The following is a 16,963-nucleotide window of genomic DNA, read 5'->3' as shown; positions in this document are numbered from 1 at the left end:
AGAGAAACAGTTGTAGTTTTCTACAAAAACTAACTGCTTCTCTTCCGCAAAGGAGAAAAACCAAATGTAGCAATATGGTTTTTACTTTTATCTCATCTTTTTTGGGGGGAGGAGAAATGTCCTTGTTTATCTTTCTTAAGTTTATTTCCATTTTATTTGCCTAGTTGTCTGTTGTGTGAACTCTTGCTGGCAGCAAAGGTAGCCAGTCAGCAATGTTTTATACAAAGAAGCTGAGCACAGGGATATGTCAGGAAATTAACAGTTTATTGATTTTACCGTTTTTTCTTAAAACTAAGATCGTTTACTTAGAGTCAGATGAATTAGATACCATTATAATATTTATATACAATGGACTCTGTAGCTTAGATTTGTTTTCTGATTCATTTGTAATCGGAGATAAAAGAAACTTCTGGCACTCGAGGATCTTTAGGTTATCTTTTTTTTTTTTTTTTGACCTGTTATGTGTAATCTATACTGTTTGAGACTTTTTACTTTTTTTTTTAAAGGAGAGTTTACTTTTGGATGAGCAATGTCAAGAATTAGATTTGGTAGCTTTCTATTATTGCTGTAGTAGCATGTTTAGCCAGCTTTAGGAAATAAACAGTTCTTAGGAATTGAAATTGGGTGCAAGAATTATAATTTTCCTTTTTTGCTTTTATCTAGTTAATTCTTTGATTATCATTGAGAGGGAACTAATGGGATGCATACAAGTACTCCTCACTCCCCCCCCCCCCCCCCCCCCCCCCCCCCCCCCCCCCCCGACAACAAACAACTGTTAACTGACTCATTCTTGGTTTAAATTAGTGCAGGACTACACATGGAGTATAAATCTTTAGTGTTCTGTTCATCTAAGATCACTTTTTTCATTTAAAAAAACAGAATGGGCCGGGTAGGGTGGCTCACGCCTCTAATCCCAGCACTTTGGGAGGCCGAGGTGGGTGGATACGAGGTCAGGAGATGGAGACCATCCTGGCTAACACGGTGAAACCCTGACTCTACTGAAAAAACAAACAAATTAGCTGGGTGTGGTGGTAGGCGCCTGTAGTCCCAGCCGCTTGGGCGGCTGAGGCAGGAGAATGGCGTGAACCCGGGAGGCGGAGCTTGCAGTGAGCTGAGATCGCGCCACTGCACTCCCGCCTGGGCAACAGAGCGAGACTCCGTCTCAAAAAAAAAGAGAATAATTACATTCACTCAATAGTATTATGACTACATTACATTAGTCATTACATTAGTGAGAAATTATTGTTGTAATTGCAGGTGAAATTCATTTTGTTTGAAGCCTTATTAGGTTTTCAGTTATTTAAAATTAACCTGGAAAAAAATATTTCAGCTTTAAAATGGCAGTGACTCTGAGCAAAACTTTTTGATTTGCTGACTTTTCTCTCAGGAATTTTAGAGATTTAAGTTATTCATATGCAATTATTTTGAAAGAGGGAAGATTTAATTAACATTTTCTTTAAAACAAAAAGGAAAATTTTATAAAATGGAACTTAATATTCTATTTGAAATAACATAATCATTCATTTCACAAATAATGAATGGTGGGTGGTGTGTTTACTATGGTGAACTAAACAAACAAGATTTCTGTCTCACGGGTCATATTTAGTAGGAGAGGTAAGACAATAAATGTAAGATTATTTCCAGTAGTAACAAGGTCTGTGAAGAAAATAAAGCAGAGTGATAGGATAGAGTGACTGGGCTCACTTTAATAGAAGATTGTCAGGGAGCCATTTTTGAGAAAGTTATGTTTGTGCTGAGAACAGGAAGAAGAGAATGAACCACTTTTGTGAAGTTCTAGTTAGTGCAGCAAGTACGAAGGCTGTTGGCAAAAATCGTTTATGTTGAAGGCACAAAAGAAGGTTAGCTTACCTGAAAAAGGAAATTTGAGAGGAAGAGTCATGTAAAGATAGAGAAGTAGACAGAAGGGCACGACTTTGTATGAGTTTGCAGGCCTGGTTAAGGACTCTGACAGCCATAGGAGACCATTGAAGTGTATTAAGCAGGAGAGCAGTGCTGGTCTGATTTCTGTTTTGAGTTGCTTTTTCTCACTGCTTTGTGAAAAACTGACGTGAAGCAAGGATGAAAGTGGAATATCAGTTAGGAGGTTATTGCAGAAGTCCAACAGAGAAAACGTGGTTGTGGACTAGATTCACATGACTTAGACTAGAGCAGTAGCACTGTGGATAGTAAGAAATGGTCAGATCTGGAATATAGTATGGAGATTAAAGTGTCTGGTTTTACAGATGGTTTGGATGAGAGATGTAGGAAGAAGGAATCCAGGACGATCTTTAGATTTGTGTCATGAGTAATTTAGTGGATGGATTTACCATTTAATGAGATCAGAAACATAGGAAAGAGTTGAGGTGGAAAAGGGACAGATAATGATTTCAGTTTTGGACATGTAAATTTGAAATGATTTTTAGATATCCAAATAGAACTGTCAAGTAGGAAGGTGAATATATGAATTTGGAAGCCAGGGTAAATGAAGTCTAGATGAGATCACCTAAGGAGAGAGTATAGATAACATGTGCTACGCTGTGTATTCCAACATTTAGAGATCAGGAAGAGGAGGCAGATTCAACAAAGGAGACTGACAGGAGACAGCCAGTGAGGTAGTAAGCAAACCAGGAAAAGCAAGTAAGAGAATTTTTAGGAGGGAAGGAATGGTTGGTTATGTCAAACACTGCTGTGAGGTTAAGGACCAGTAGGACAGAAAATTGGCTGATGGTGGGAGGAGATGTGCAAAAGACGAAATAAGAAACTTGGCTGATGGTTTTAGGAAGGTGAATGTCATTTGTGAGCTTGACAAAAGCTGTTTCAGTGGAGTGTTGGAGATGAAAACCTGACTAGTGTGGGTTCAAAAGGAAATGTTTGGAAAAGAAGTGATAGCATTCTAGGTTAAAGATTACTCTTCAAAAAACTATTGGAAAATTGGAGTAGAGAAATTGGGTTGTAGATGCAACAGAACATGGAATCAAGCATCAGCTTCATTAGCACCTCTTCGTTGATAGGAATGATCCTGTAGAGAGGGCACAATTGCAGAAACACAATCCTTGACATTGAGAGGTAGTATGGGAAAGAAGATGAGTAAAAGTTTAGCTTTAAAAAGGAGCAGAAATGCTTCTTCAGTTTTAGCAGAGTTGAGAGGGCAAAGAGGATGGGATAGATACAGGTGGAGGTGGCTTCAAAGATGAGGTAGTTATCATCTGATTATTATCGAAATACTGAGTAGGTCACTCAACTAAGACTCAGAAAACTTATAGTCTGTTTCAAGTTTTACTAACTGAGCTTTCTGACCTTGGACCAGTTGTGAACTGGGTAAGTCATTTTGTTTTTCTGGGCCTCAGTTTCCTAAATATTTGCAAAGGAAAGACTTGATTTCCTAGGGTCCTGTCCAGTGGTAAATTGTTATGTAATCTTGTTAAGCCGTAGTAGTTTTTATTGCTTTATACATTATAAGAAAACTTAATAATTATTTTCTTTACCTCATCTTTATCTATTTCTCTTTTTTTGGTCTAACTTTTTTATGTCTTTTCTTTTTTATTTAACTTATATTCTATTTGCCTGTTTGCTTAATTGAGCTATTTTTCTGAAGTGCTATTAGCCAGGTAGCTACAAGTTTCTAGAAGGACTAAGGACTAAGTTTTTACAAGTGAATTTTCACAAGTGTCTGAGTTTCCATTCTCTAGGAAAGCTAAGTTATTTGGGTTGTTATATTTCCTAAGGATGTACTTGCTTATTAAAGGCAATGGTGAATTGTGAGATGATATAAGTATTACACATAGGTTAGAAAAACCTACCTTATTTCACAATAGAACCTAACTAATCAGAAGTTTAGCAAAGAAAAGAATATATTCTCTAGTGCCCCTGGGGCTGTTCTTGTTATCACTGTGAGAAACATGCTCACCTGTTTAAACCCATCGAATGGAGTCAGAGGCACAAAGAACAGTGAAAGTGATACTTTTAATAGTTGATACTTTTATTTTTTATTTATTTATTTATTTTTTGAGACGGAGTCTCGCCTTGTCGCCCAGGCTGGAGTGCAGTGGCCGGATCTCAGCTCACTGCAAGCTCTGCCTCCCGGGTTTATGCCATTCTCCTGCCTCAGCCTCCCGAGTAGCTGGGACTACAGACGCCCGCCACCTCGCTTGGCTAGTTTTTTGTATTTTTTAGTAGAGACTGGGTTTCACCTTGTTAGCCAGGGTGGTCTCGATCTCCTGACCTTGTGATCCACCCATCTTGGCCTCCCAAAGTGCTGGGATTACAGGCTTGAGCCACTGTGCCTGGCAAGTGTTGATTTTTAATAGTAGTTTTGCAGGATTGGGTGTCTGGTAGGCAGGCACACCCAGGGCAGCTACAGCAGGTAATTTATCTCCTAGCACACAAGTTCCTCCCCCAGTTCTTCACTGGTCGAGTACTATTGTGTCCGCAGTTGGTTCCTTCTGGTGGGTTTGCGGTCTCACTGACTTCAGGAATGGAGCCATGACCTTCGTGGTGAGTGTTACAGCTCTTAAAGATGGCATGGACTCAAAGAGTGAGCAGTAGCAAGATTTATTGTGAAGAGGGAAAGAACAAAGCTTCCATAGCATGGAAGGGGACCTGAGCGGGTTGCTGCTGCTGGCTGGGGTGGCCAGCTTTTATTCCCTTCTTTGTCCCCTCCTATGTTCTGTTTCTGTCCCATCAGAATGCCCTTTTTTCAATCCTCCCTGTGATTGGCTAGTTTTAGGATCCTGCTGATTGGTGCGTTTTACAGAGTGCTGATTGGTGCATTTTACAATCCTCTTGCTAGCTACAGAGCTCTGATTGGTGCATTTTACAATTCCCTTGCTAGCTACAGAGAGCTGATTGGTGCATTTTACAGAGCTCTGATTGGTGCATTTTACAATCCTCTTGTAAGAAAAGTTCTGCAAGTCCCCACTTGGCCCAGGAAGTCCAGCTGGCTTCACCTCTCACTATGGGGTTACAATCTTCCTGGACGTTGCGTAAGTTTTATACCTCTTATAAGGTTACCCTTATAAGGATACCTTATAAGGCTGATAGATTACACCATCCCCTTCCTTTCTTAAATTTCGATTTCCCAATAACTAAACTTTCTTCCCTTTTATTGGCTGACCCCTCCTCTACATTCTATTCACTTATTGTGACCTTCTATGTGCATAAGCCCTGTGGTTTGTTACATTTGCAGGTTGGCTGCCAGTGCTTAGATTTATCATGCCTTGAAAGTGGACCATTTAAAATGTTTTCTCACTAATTCACTCCTCTTTTCTACTTACTTTCTTTGGTTTCATTTTTATTTAAACCCTTCTGGTCCTTGAATTGCTTTAGAAGTTTTTAACTTTTTTCTTTCTAGGAGAGTGAGTTTAATTTGGTTTCTAATAGTAGCAGGTTATTTTGCTGGTAAGTTATGGGCATTTGCTTATTAATAGCTGTTTTAATTAATCTCTGTGCTAGTCCCCTCACAAGGGATAATACAACATCCAACTGCTGTTAAGACTCCTGCCACAATTATGAGAGATGTAAGGATTAAAGCTACCATGCATTTCCATTTTTTAAACCAGTCTTCTAGCCAGCCCAAAAATGAGTTATTAATTCCAGCATTTTCTGCCAGTTTGTTGGCTAGAGTTGTTAGTCCTTGTAAAATTTTTGTGATGGTTACATTTGGGGCAGTATTGTTAGGAATGAAAGTACAACATTTCCCACCCAGCATAACACATATGCCCCCTTCTTTTGCTAGTATTATGTGTAGCGCAAGCCTATTTTCCCAGACCATTTGGCTGATGGCATTTAACTGGCTAGCTACCTCTTTGAGAGCGTCTGAGTATAATTGATGAATTTTTGTTGATTATAATCGATGTAGTTAATCTAATCCACATTCTTATTAATAGTTGACCACTAGAAGAGTGCTGACTTAAACCTAGCAGGTATTTGGTTTCCAGCCTTAAGTTGATTAGGTATCTCCCTAGGGACTCCTGTTAACACATATATTGGGCTTAAAAGAATTTGTTACATCTTTTCGGTTTTTGTGGCCATGTGTATTTTTGAAAATCTTATGGAATGTCAGGGTGAGGGGAATGGCCAGTTGGACTAAAGCACAAGTCCTGGTCCAATCAGATGGTAACGGGTTAACGGAGGTTCCTTTTCCCACAATATCACATGACGTTAGCACCGGGTATGTGGAGAGCTGAGTGATTGCCATTGCCTTACCACTGATGTTTAAGATGTGGGTGCAAGTTGAGGATTCTCCCATGGGCTTATTGAACTGTGCCCCCTGCCTAGAGAGACAAGAGGAGTGGTTTATATTCCCCATAGAGAATGAGGGAATTGCTCTGGGATTTGACTTCCGCAATGCAGGAAAGAGCAATGACAGACTTTTGTAAGTTTCATTTTCCTATGCATCCTTGTTCTGGTATAGAGCCAACATGCAACACATCCTTCAGGATTGATCTTTTATCCTAGGGGAAACAGAACCACCTTTGCCTGAGGTTGTTTTGCAGCACACTCTAGCAGTTACTCTTGTTGAGGGCTTGTACCGAAATTTTGACCCATTTGACCTGGGCATTCACATCCCTGTACCCTGTCTCAGTTTCTAAGGTTTGCCTTAAATTCTTTACCTCAATTATTTTTACCCTTTTAGGGTTATTACTTGGTGGATTATTTATTGGGGTTTGGAGTTGGAGTAGTCCCCGGCAAATGGGAGGTTGAGTTTTTGATTTTTGAGAACGAATTGCCCTGGGGGTCTTTCCCTGTGATATCTGCTCCTTGCCCATATACCCAAGACGCTTCCTTTGGTTCTTGGTTTAGAATGGCTGGATTGTTAATGGTGATGAGTATAGGATTGCATTTTAAATTCTGGCAGTTATTTGGCGGGGAGCCCTTGGGCAGATGTAGTTTATTCTTTAAGAGTCTCCAGCTCGGAGTTACCCACCCCGTGTTTACTGTCCAACCCTGAAATTGGGTAGTTTACCATACATCATCCCAGCTGGGGCAGAGTCATGCACTACTGTAACCTGTATCTGGTTAAGGGCAGAGATATTTATTTGCCTATGAGAGCTGTCTCTGATTTTTCAAATTCCCACAAAGTAAGACCAGGCAGGCATTAAATCTTATAGTTTGGAGTGCTACCATCTTGGTTACGTTAATTACCAACTTGATTGGGTAGGGAGGAGTTCCCTGCCAGTTTCCATTTTGACCTTCTGCTTTTTGTACAGTAGCCCATTTTAGCCATATTAACTTCCAGACATGGGGCCAGCCTATGTTTTCTTGTTAGATTTTTTTTTAGAGTTAACTTTAAGGGTTCCTTAGGTGACCGATGCACCTTTTACTGTTGTTTTCCCGTCCCCTCCCTTCTGGGGTCTGTTTTACGAGTGCCTTGATTGGAGTACAGTGAATCTGCTGGCGTTCAGCTGTTTGCATGGCTGTTTCAGTGCTTAGGAGCACTTGATGGGACCTTCCCAGCTTGGGTGGAGCTTACCTTCTTTCCAAGTTTTAGTCAGCATCAAATCACCAGGCTGGAAGTGGTGAACAGCAAACTTAAGAGGCGGAGTTTGAAGTCCTTTCAACCTAAGGGATGACAGGGTGGAGGATATGGCCAGTTTATAATTTCTTAAGAATTGATCCTTGGTTTCCATAGTAGGGAGATTTGTAGCTCTGCCAAAATATAGGAGCCCATATAATAACTTGTAGGGGGACAATCCCAAGTTTTTTCCTGGGGCTGTTCTAAGGAGTGCTATTGGGAGACATTTGGTTCCAGGCATTTTAGTTTTTAAGGTTAGTTTAGTGATAGCTTTTTGAGAGTTTGCTTTATTCTTTTTATCTTTCCAGAGGAAGGGGGATGCCAAGGGGTGTGAGTATTCCATTTAATTTGTAAACCTTCCATAATTCCCTTTAACACCCTTGAGGTAAAGTGACTCCCATTGTCTGAATTAATATTTTTCACCAGGCCAAATGTAGGTAAAATTTGTTTTAATATTATTTTGACCACATTCCCGGCAGTGGCTATTGGAAGAGGAAAGGCTTCCACCCTGAGGGAAAGGTGATTTATGATTACCAGTAAATACTTTAGTTTTCCTGCTTTGGGCATTTCTGTGAAATTTACTTGAACGCTTTGAAATGGTCTTAGTTCGGGAGGCCTTCCTCCTGTGGCCTGTTTTCTAATCACCTTTTTGTTTACCCTTTGACAAGTTACACAACTTCCACATACTTGTTTACTGAGGGTATAAATCCCTGTACACCCATAATTCCTAAGTATTGCATCACACAGAGCCTGGAGTCCCCAGTGACTCCCTAAGTGTAATACAGACATTAGTTCTTTTATTAGAGGTTTACTCACACTAGCTTTCCAAAACTGTCCACTGTTATCTTGGCTGTCTGCTCCAGCTTGTGGCTCCTGCCGCCCCCACACCTGCAGCTGCACTCCCTGGCCTGCAAGGCCAGTTCTTAGTTACAAAGTTAACTTTCACGAGACCTTGCCCTACTGGGTCCTCCGGATCTAATCCGTAGTATTTTTTCATTTGATCGCTGAGCCTCTGCAGGAATGCAGAGGGAATTTCCTCTTTTCTTGTTGAATTTCAAATGCCTTTGAGACATTTTGTGTCCCAGGAGTGGACTCTTTGATCCCTTTAATTATTAGTTTCCTGAGGTTCTGCATTTGGGCCCAGTCCTGGGATTGTGATTATTCCAGTTGGGATTGACATTTGGAAATTTTTGTTTGGCTGGCAAGACTGTTTGCCTGGAAGGGTGTTGCCTCTCCCAGATGGCTATGACCGCTTTCCTAATTATTCCCTTTTCTTCTCCTGTGAACAGGATATTTATGATAGACATTGTTTTAGCCCAGGTGTGAAAGATGGGTCCTAGGAATTGGTCCAGCTGGTCTGCTAAACCGAGGGGATTTCCTAGGAGTGGTTTCATTTCTTTCTTTTTTCTCTTTTTTTAAGTATAAATGATCAACCAGAAATTATCTTCAAATAAATAAAACCAGAAGTATGGTTTTAAATAAAAACCCAAAATAAAGAAACAGAAAAGCTGACACTATATGAAGCAGAGGTAATTCTTGGACCAGAAGAGACTTTAAACAGAAAATGTTTATGTAGTATTCTCAGAGAAAAAAAAATATTACCTCGGTAATGCAAGAACAGAATAATTATTTTAAAAATCGGAACAGGAAAGAGTTCTTAGAAATGAAGATATTGGCATAATTTTTTAAATGATGGTCTAGAAGATAAATGGAATAAAACTCTTTGAAAATAGAAGAAAAAAAGCAGGCTTATTTAGGAGAAATTTCAAAAAGAAAATGGAAAAAAAGGTTAATTACCTGAAAAACAATATAAGAAAACCTCTGGTGCTTAAAGATACAGATTTCCAGATTGAAAGGAAGAGGGGGAGAAAGGGTCCCAACACAACGAAAAAGGCTCACTGGTATTCATGTTCTTGTGAAATTTCAGTATAACAAGGGAGAAAGCCCTAAATGCACCTAGGGAGCGAAAAAAGGAAAAAGATAACCTATAAAGGAATGAGAATCTATTTTAGTATAACTAGAGTGTAAATTCCCTAAGGGCAGGGACTTTTTGTTCATTACTGCTACATAGAGCTCAAGAAATATATTTTGAATAAAAGAGTGACTGTAACATATGTGTCGCAAACAATGCTGATATATTTTGAATAAAAGAATGATTATAACATATGTCTCACAAACAATGCTGAGGGTTTAAAAGACAGTGAAGCAGTGTCTTCAAAGTTCTGAGAGAAAATAACCTAGAATTTGGAATGTATGAAAAGTAGTAAGTGTGAGGTAAAATAACAACATTCTCAGGCATGCAAGGACTTATAACATTTACTTCCTAAACCATAAACTCTTTCTGAAGAAGTTATTTAAGGATGTGGACCAGTAAAATGATGATGGAAACTAATAAAGATGACATGGTCTAAATGAAATAGTGCACTAACTCAGGAATTTAATAAAAGTAATTCCAGAATGACAGCAGTACAATAGGTCTAGAAAGTAGTTGGTTTAAATTAGAATAGGAAATTCAAGGAAAATGTCTTTAGGAGGAAGAATGGAATGGACTTAGGGCTATTGGTAGATTAAGAAGCTGGTAGGTATTAGTGATATAAGAAATGTTTTTTCCCCTTAATAGGAAAAAAAGACAATTAGGAATTCTAAGAGAAAAACCATGCATAACCAACACGTAGTTGCATGTTGCAACCGTATGAAATGAAGGGTGAGTTAAATCCTTATCTTTCATAGTCTAAAGTTGCTAACTCAAGATATAGTGCACACATAAAGGTATAAGCCATTAAAATGGTTGTTTCAGGGAGCAGGACTTGGATAGTGGGGCATTGGATATTTCCTTTATTTATTTATTTTTATGGAACTATGTGGATATATTTGGGGGCGGCAGGGAGAGAACACTGTTTGTGTGTTCTTCCCCTTGTCCATAGAAAGTTGGTGGGCCCCTCAGATTTAGATAGGATAGGTCATAGGAAGCTACTTCTGCTATGCACATGTAAACAGAAATAATTTTCATCTTTACCATATAACCAACTTTTAATTATATTAACTGGAATTTAAACTGAAAGTTGTTGACAAAGAACATCAGTTATAATTTACTGAGCATCTCATATGTATTGGAATTGCTAATATAATTGTTGATATTTACCAAGTTCTTACTGTGTAATAGTTATTGAATTATCCCATTTAATCCTCACAAGAATTCTCTAAAGTAGTTACTAGTAATATTATCTTTTTACATATTAAAAAATTAGACTTACATTGAGAGGTAAACTCTCCAGATTTACATAGCTAATGAGTACCAGAGCCACTTACTTGCTGTTATCATTATCCTTTTCTTCTAGACAATTTTTTTTCATGTATAAATATTTTTTCACATAATTGCAGAGTGAAAGATTCAGGCTGATTTATGTATATTTTTAATATTAGTACTTGCCATAGGAATTGTTGATTTTAGATACAGTAACTAATTTTGAGACTGAGATTGCTAGATACATCAGAGGTAAAATCAAAGTCAAGTGTTTTTTTGCTGTTTAAAATATTTTTCTAAAGAAAATATCAAATACAGAATTGGAAATACTAGAATAATGAATTCAAAAGTCTTCTATCAGTTTACATAATCGTCAACTCGTGGTCAATTTTGTATCTCTACCCTTACCCATTTTCCTTTGGGTTATTTTGAAGCAAACCTCAGGCAATTTTATTTGTAAATATTTCAACATATATCTCTAAAAGATAAAGATTATTGAAAAAGATAATGACAGTATCAATGTCTCACCTAAAACAGTATAATTCCTTAATATTAAATATGTGGTCAGGGCTGGGCATGGTGGCTCACATCTGTAGGTCTGGCTACTCAGGAGGTGGGAGGATTGCCTGAGCCCAGGAGTTCAAGGTTGCAGTAAGCCATGATTTTGCCACTGCACTCCAGTCTAGGCAACAGAGCAAAACCCTGTCTCTAATAACAATAAATAGTGTTTAAATTTTCTTGATTATAATTTTTTAATACAGCTTATTGTAATCAGGATTGAAATACTGTCCATGGATTGCACTTGGTGGTTGTTTCTTAAGCCTTTCTTATTAGATAAATACCCTCTTCTCTCCTCTCTTGTTCTGCTTGCAATTCGTTCATTAAAGAATCTAGTTTTTTCCTGTAGAGTTTGCTACAGTCTGGATTTTTTTCTGATTGCTTCCTTGTACCTTGATCTCGTACTTTCAATGTCATTTACATTTAGAGGCTTCATTAGATTCAGATTCAGTTTTTGTGGGGAGGAGGGAACATTACTTCAGAGGTATCATTGTGTCCTATCAGAGACATGGTGTCTGGCTGTTACTTTTCTGGAGCGATACAGCCATTTATGATCATTATATAGCTTCATTATTTCTTCAGGAGTTGTGAAATGTCACTCGTCTAATTCTGTCATTTTAATACTTTGTTTTTTGTTTGTTAACTAGAATAATTCCATAAAGAAATACTTTCCCCTCATCTAATATTTTGTTATTTTCCGATAATAGCTTTTTAAGAGTATATTATAGCAAGATGCATGTGTGATTTTTTTTTAATGTATAAATTTTTAAATTAAATGAGATGGTTTCCTAGAATCTTCCAAAGGTGAATAATTAGGTTTTTGTAAAATATATGAACTCAAGGATTTAAATACTTTTGATATGTTTAAATCGTTTGCTAATTATAATTCGTATTGATGACAAATTTGCCTTGTCTTTGGCAAGTAGTTCCTTGAAGTTGGCTCCTGAGTCTATTTGACTGACACTCCATCAGTAGTGTCTGATAACTTCCTTGCTTTCTAGTATGACCAGACTGCTATATTCTTAGATTTATTTTGTGTGTTTCCTCCCTCAGAAATGGAATCAGGCGTTTCACGAGGAACTTTAGGTTCTTTCAATGGGAAGTGGCATATAGACACTACTTCTGGGTTCTAGGAATGTTCCTAGTTTTTTCCTTGTTTCTGGGATTTTTCAGTGAACAAAGTGAGTAAGTTTTTTAAAAATAAATAAAAGCCATCATAAATTCATGCTGTCACTCATAATTCAAATTTTGAATGTCAAAGTTTTAAAACTCACTTTATATTTAATTCTTCTATGTTGAAAATTCTAGTGCCCAACTGCACCAATAATAATTACTCGTTTGTTTTATTTCACAGTACATGTGTATAAGTGTGAGAATAAAATATCTGAGTAGCAAAATATGATTCTTCGAATGGCTTTAAAATTTTTTTTACACTTTTTTTTGGTCATTATGTCTCACTAGGAATATAAAGTCAAGTTATTGTGTTTTAAAGTCATTCAAACTGGTTAATTTATGTAGTTTTACCACCAACCATGTATATAGATTGATTTATCTAATTTTATTTTGATTTATGGGAATTGCTTTTCAAAAATCTCATTTCTAAAAATTATAATTTCCAATGTTAAATTTACAAAAATTATATACAAGGAAGCCAAGCTTCTATCCCTTTCCCTAAACTCTGCTTCCTTCCTTCCCCTGTAGCTGTGTTTAGTAAGCTAACTACCAGCACATGGGGCTTCTTAAATTAAAATTAATTAAAATTAAATAAAATTAAAATTAGTTCTTCAGTTATACCAGCAACATCTCAAGTGCTTCATAGCCATATGTGGCCAGCCACCATCTTGAACAGCACAGATTATAGAATATTTCCATCCTGGCTGAAAGTTCTGTTGGACAGAACTACCCTAGCGAACCCATTTTATTTTTCTTAATTACTTGATTTCTCCTTCTACTTAAAAATATAAAAAATTACATATGTTACCCTTCTTCCTTGATAAATGGTAGCATACTACGTGCTTTGTTTCCATCTTTCTTTTCTCTGTATATCCTAGAGATTACATCATACTGTGAGCAATACACAGAGGTAGTCTTCATTCCTTTAATAGCTTCATAGTATTACATATACTTCCTTGTGTGGATGTTTATAATTTGTAAGACCAGTTCTTATTGGTCATTTTATTGTTTTAGTTTTCTACTTACATTAGTGCTACAATAAATAGTGCTGCCTTGTGCATGTCCTTTCATATGTTATTACTAGAAGAACAATACTTTTAATACTAATTTCATCAATGGGATTTTTGTTTCTTCTAAATTGGATTATAAAAGTAATCTAATTTTGTTGTGTTAGAAAACCAGAATATGTTAATGGAGAGAGAAAATTATCCAAAATCCATGTTGTCAGGCAGGCACTATTTTGGTGTTCATGTATTCCTTGCTTTGGAAAATGTTTTCAGTTTCTGAATTCAGATAAGAATAATAGTGTTTTCAGTTTTTTTTTTAAATGAATATGTGTAGTTGAGATCATACTGTATGCACTGATTTGAATTTTTTCTTTGCGATAATAGTATAAGCATTTTCCTTAAATACAAACTTTTTGTAAACATTCTCAGTAGGTTCATGATATTATGCTGTATGGATTTGTACAATACTTAATTATTCCTCAATGATTAGGCATTTAATTTGCTTCCATTAAAAAAATTTTACTGTACTGCATTAAATATTTGCACATAACTTTTCTCCTAATTTTAGCATTATTTTATTGGAATCCAGAAATTATTGTATTAAAGGTTAAAGCATAATTAAAGTGACAATACATTTTGCCAGTGTTTTTCCAGAAAACTCTGTGGATCTTTTTCTGATAGCAACTCTGACAGCATTGAGTGTTATTATTTTGAAAAATCTTTAATAATTTGTGTTGCCTTTTTGGAGTCTTATATATTTTGCCCATTTAATTTTTTATCTCATATTTTTCTCAAAGGATGATATATTTATGTATTAAAGATGATAATTTTTTTGTCATGTTTGCAAATGTTTCCAATCAAGTATTTTTTCTTTTAGTTTTTAAAAAATATACTTTAGTTTTACATTTTTGGTGTGGTCAATCTTGGATATTTTTATTTATTCTTTTTTCTTTTCCTTTGTCCTTTTTTTTTTTGAGCCAGACTCTCATTCTGTCACCAGGCTGGAATGCAGTGGCGCCATCTTGGCTCACTGCAACCTCTACCTCCTGGGTTCAAGCGATTCTCCTGCCTCAGCCTCCCGAGTAGCTGGGACTACAGGCGTGCGCCACCACACCCAGCTAATTTTTGTATTTTTAGTAGAGATGGGGTTTCACCATGTTGGTCAGGCTGGTTTCGATCTCTTGACCTCATGATCCGCCTGCCTCAGCCTCCCAAAATGTATTTATTCTTATTAGCAGGTTTATCCTTTATTATCACCACTACCTCCATTCCCACTGCCTCCCTGCCTAAAAAAGAATAAACTGGTAATTTGATCATTATTGTCCATTAAAATTCAGCATTTGTCTCTAGTATAACTCTTAAAATTAAACAGTCAACTTCAGTTAACATTTATTCAGAAGTAGTTGTATGTCAGGTACTTATTATCTGTCTAGGCTGTGACAGTCTGTAGTTCCTCCAAATACTGTAAATAACTTATCTGTGAAAATATAGATAAATTGTAGCCTCTTTTAAAAATTGTAAGCTATATATTATTTTGCTTTTAGTGTCTTTCATTGTAATTAATTGTAGAAATGACGTAGACACTGTATGATAAGTCTCCTTTCCCCTTCCTTAATTTCAGGGCAAAAAAGTTTATCTCCTGGATGCTAATGTGAATTGTGGTCTACAAATACATTGTGGAGAAAATAGATTGCACAGAAATGAATATTATCAGGATCTGAAGACTGTGAAAATGTTTTTCAGTATTGTCATAGTCTCCTCTGGAGAAAATAATCTGTGAAACTATGTGAATAGAAACCATTTTTCAAAACAATGGGGGAAAGAGCAAGAAGTCCAGGTACTGATCAAGAAAGAAAGTCAGGCAAACACCATTGTTCTTATTCATCTGATTTTGAAACGCCACAGTCTTCTGGCCGATCATCACTGGTCAGTTCTTCACCTGCAAGTGTTAAGAGAAAAAATCCTAAAAGACAAACTTCAGATGGCCAAGTACATCACCAAGGTAAGTTTTCTTTAAAAGAGTCTGATGGACCTAGAAGACTCATTTTGAGTGCTTAAGGAAAACGTGTATGAATGAAACTCTTTTATTAGTATATATGTTGTTGTATACATGGAAGTGGATTAATTTACATTTTATAGATTATATACTTATATATAAATGTTGCTTGATGGTACTATTAAATTTGTTATATTCAGAGTCATACAATATACAGAAGGAAACATACCTAAGCCTTCTCAGTTTGTTTTTTCTTTTTCCTAAAGAAATGCTTGTCTTGGGGTTTCCGAGATACTGTAAAGGCAAAAAAGTTTATAAATCATATGTACCTTTTTGTATCTTCATTTTTTGAAAGTAGAAAAAGCATTGATATAAAGTGGTTAAGGGACATTTTTAATAGATTGAGTAAAATTGCTTCCTCTATGTAATACAGTGTTTACTGTAAAAATTCAAATTAAACCTAGGAATGGAATTGGGGCCTTTGGTGTAATTTGCTTTCTTTTGAAGTGTGTTATAATGGAAACTGGATTAATCATTAGAAGTCATTTTTGTTATTAAAATATTACTAGAATGGAAATAGGCCTTCATACATATTTGACTATATAATATTCTACAAATATCTGCATCTCAATAAATCTCTGGTCAAGAAAACCCCACTGTAGTTAGTAACAAAATATGTAAGGTTTACAAGTACAGCGTAGAAAAATAAGGCAAATGAGATAATTATAGTACCTATTAATAAAAGTAGCACAGCAGTAGCTTAAAATGGTGAGAGTTTAGATTGCAAGGCAGGGAGTGATAAAATTGTGGGTGGAAAAGGGAAACAAGGGACCACATTATGAAACACCTTGCATCCTGTGCTAATGTATTGACTATTTTTGTGGGGAATAGTTAGCCATTGAAAGGAGTTAAGCAAGGGCATAATGAAGTTTGCCTTTATAAAATTTTTATTTCAAAAAATAATATTTGCTCATTAAAAACTACAAAGAATGTGTATTCCTTTTGAAAAAAACCTTTCATGGACCCCCAGTCTAGCTCCTCAGGGATTTCCATACTTCTAACCATTTATAACAATTGGGAACCTTTTTCTTTTTCTTTTTTTGTGAGTACAATGCTTTGTTGTTGGTGGTATTTTGGTCTCTTTCTCTAAATCTGTCTCAGTGAGGGGCCTGTTATGATTTTGTAGTTGAGAGCATGATGTCTTATTAAACTTTTGCTGTATAATTAAGAACTAACAAAACAGATCTTAGGGTTGAACCTTAGAAAATGCCTGTTATTCTGAAGAAATACTTAGGGTATTATTGGTAAGGAATAGTTTAATTTTTTTCTTCATTCCCTGGAAACAACTTAGGAGGCCAATTAAGGAGTTAGAACTTTGTAAGCCTTACCTTATTTGAGAAGATAATTGAGAAAAGCTGTGAAAAGCAGTCCAGCATCAGCCAGAAATTTTCAATTATTGTCTTCAATTTGAC

At 36.5% G+C, this 16,963-nt stretch overlaps 2 protein-coding genes and 1 long non-coding RNA gene across 18 annotated transcripts in view; 2 read left to right on the top strand and 1 right to left on the bottom strand.

The window, feature by feature from the left end:
• HMGN3 (high mobility group nucleosomal binding domain 3) overlaps positions 1-16,963 on the top strand; it is a 1,231,743-nt gene that overhangs the window by 899,848 nt on the left and 314,932 nt on the right. The window lies entirely within an intron of this gene.
• The window catches only part of LCA5 (lebercilin LCA5), a 53,080-nt gene that overhangs the window by 3,334 nt on the left and 32,783 nt on the right, over positions 1-16,963 (top strand). For 2 of the 3 annotated variants that reach the window (XM_050789633.1, XM_050789632.1), the window contains exon 2: positions 15,117-15,497. In XM_050789633.1, the coding sequence (XP_050645590.1) occupies positions 15,308-15,497 (190 nt within the window). In that variant the 5' untranslated portion in view covers positions 15,117-15,307. Of the gene's footprint in view, positions 1-12,368; positions 12,497-15,116; positions 15,498-16,963 lie in introns of all 3 variants that reach the window. The other variant, XM_050789634.1, reaches the window with a different exon arrangement.
• Positions 7,484-15,852, bottom strand: LOC126953914 (uncharacterized). Its single transcript, XR_007725408.1, has 2 exons — positions 15,721-15,852; positions 7,484-7,560 (listed from the first exon to the last, which is right to left on the bottom strand). It is a non-coding gene; the product is annotated as an uncharacterized LOC126953914 (long non-coding RNA).

Source organism: Macaca thibetana, chromosome 4 (assembly GCF_024542745.1).
Source record: "Macaca thibetana thibetana isolate TM-01 chromosome 4, ASM2454274v1, whole genome shotgun sequence".
NCBI classification, from domain to species: Eukaryota; Metazoa; Chordata; class Mammalia; order Primates; family Cercopithecidae; genus Macaca; species Macaca thibetana.
The sequence above is the reverse complement of the archived record's forward strand: the minus strand, read 5'-3'. Positions and strand labels throughout refer to the sequence as shown.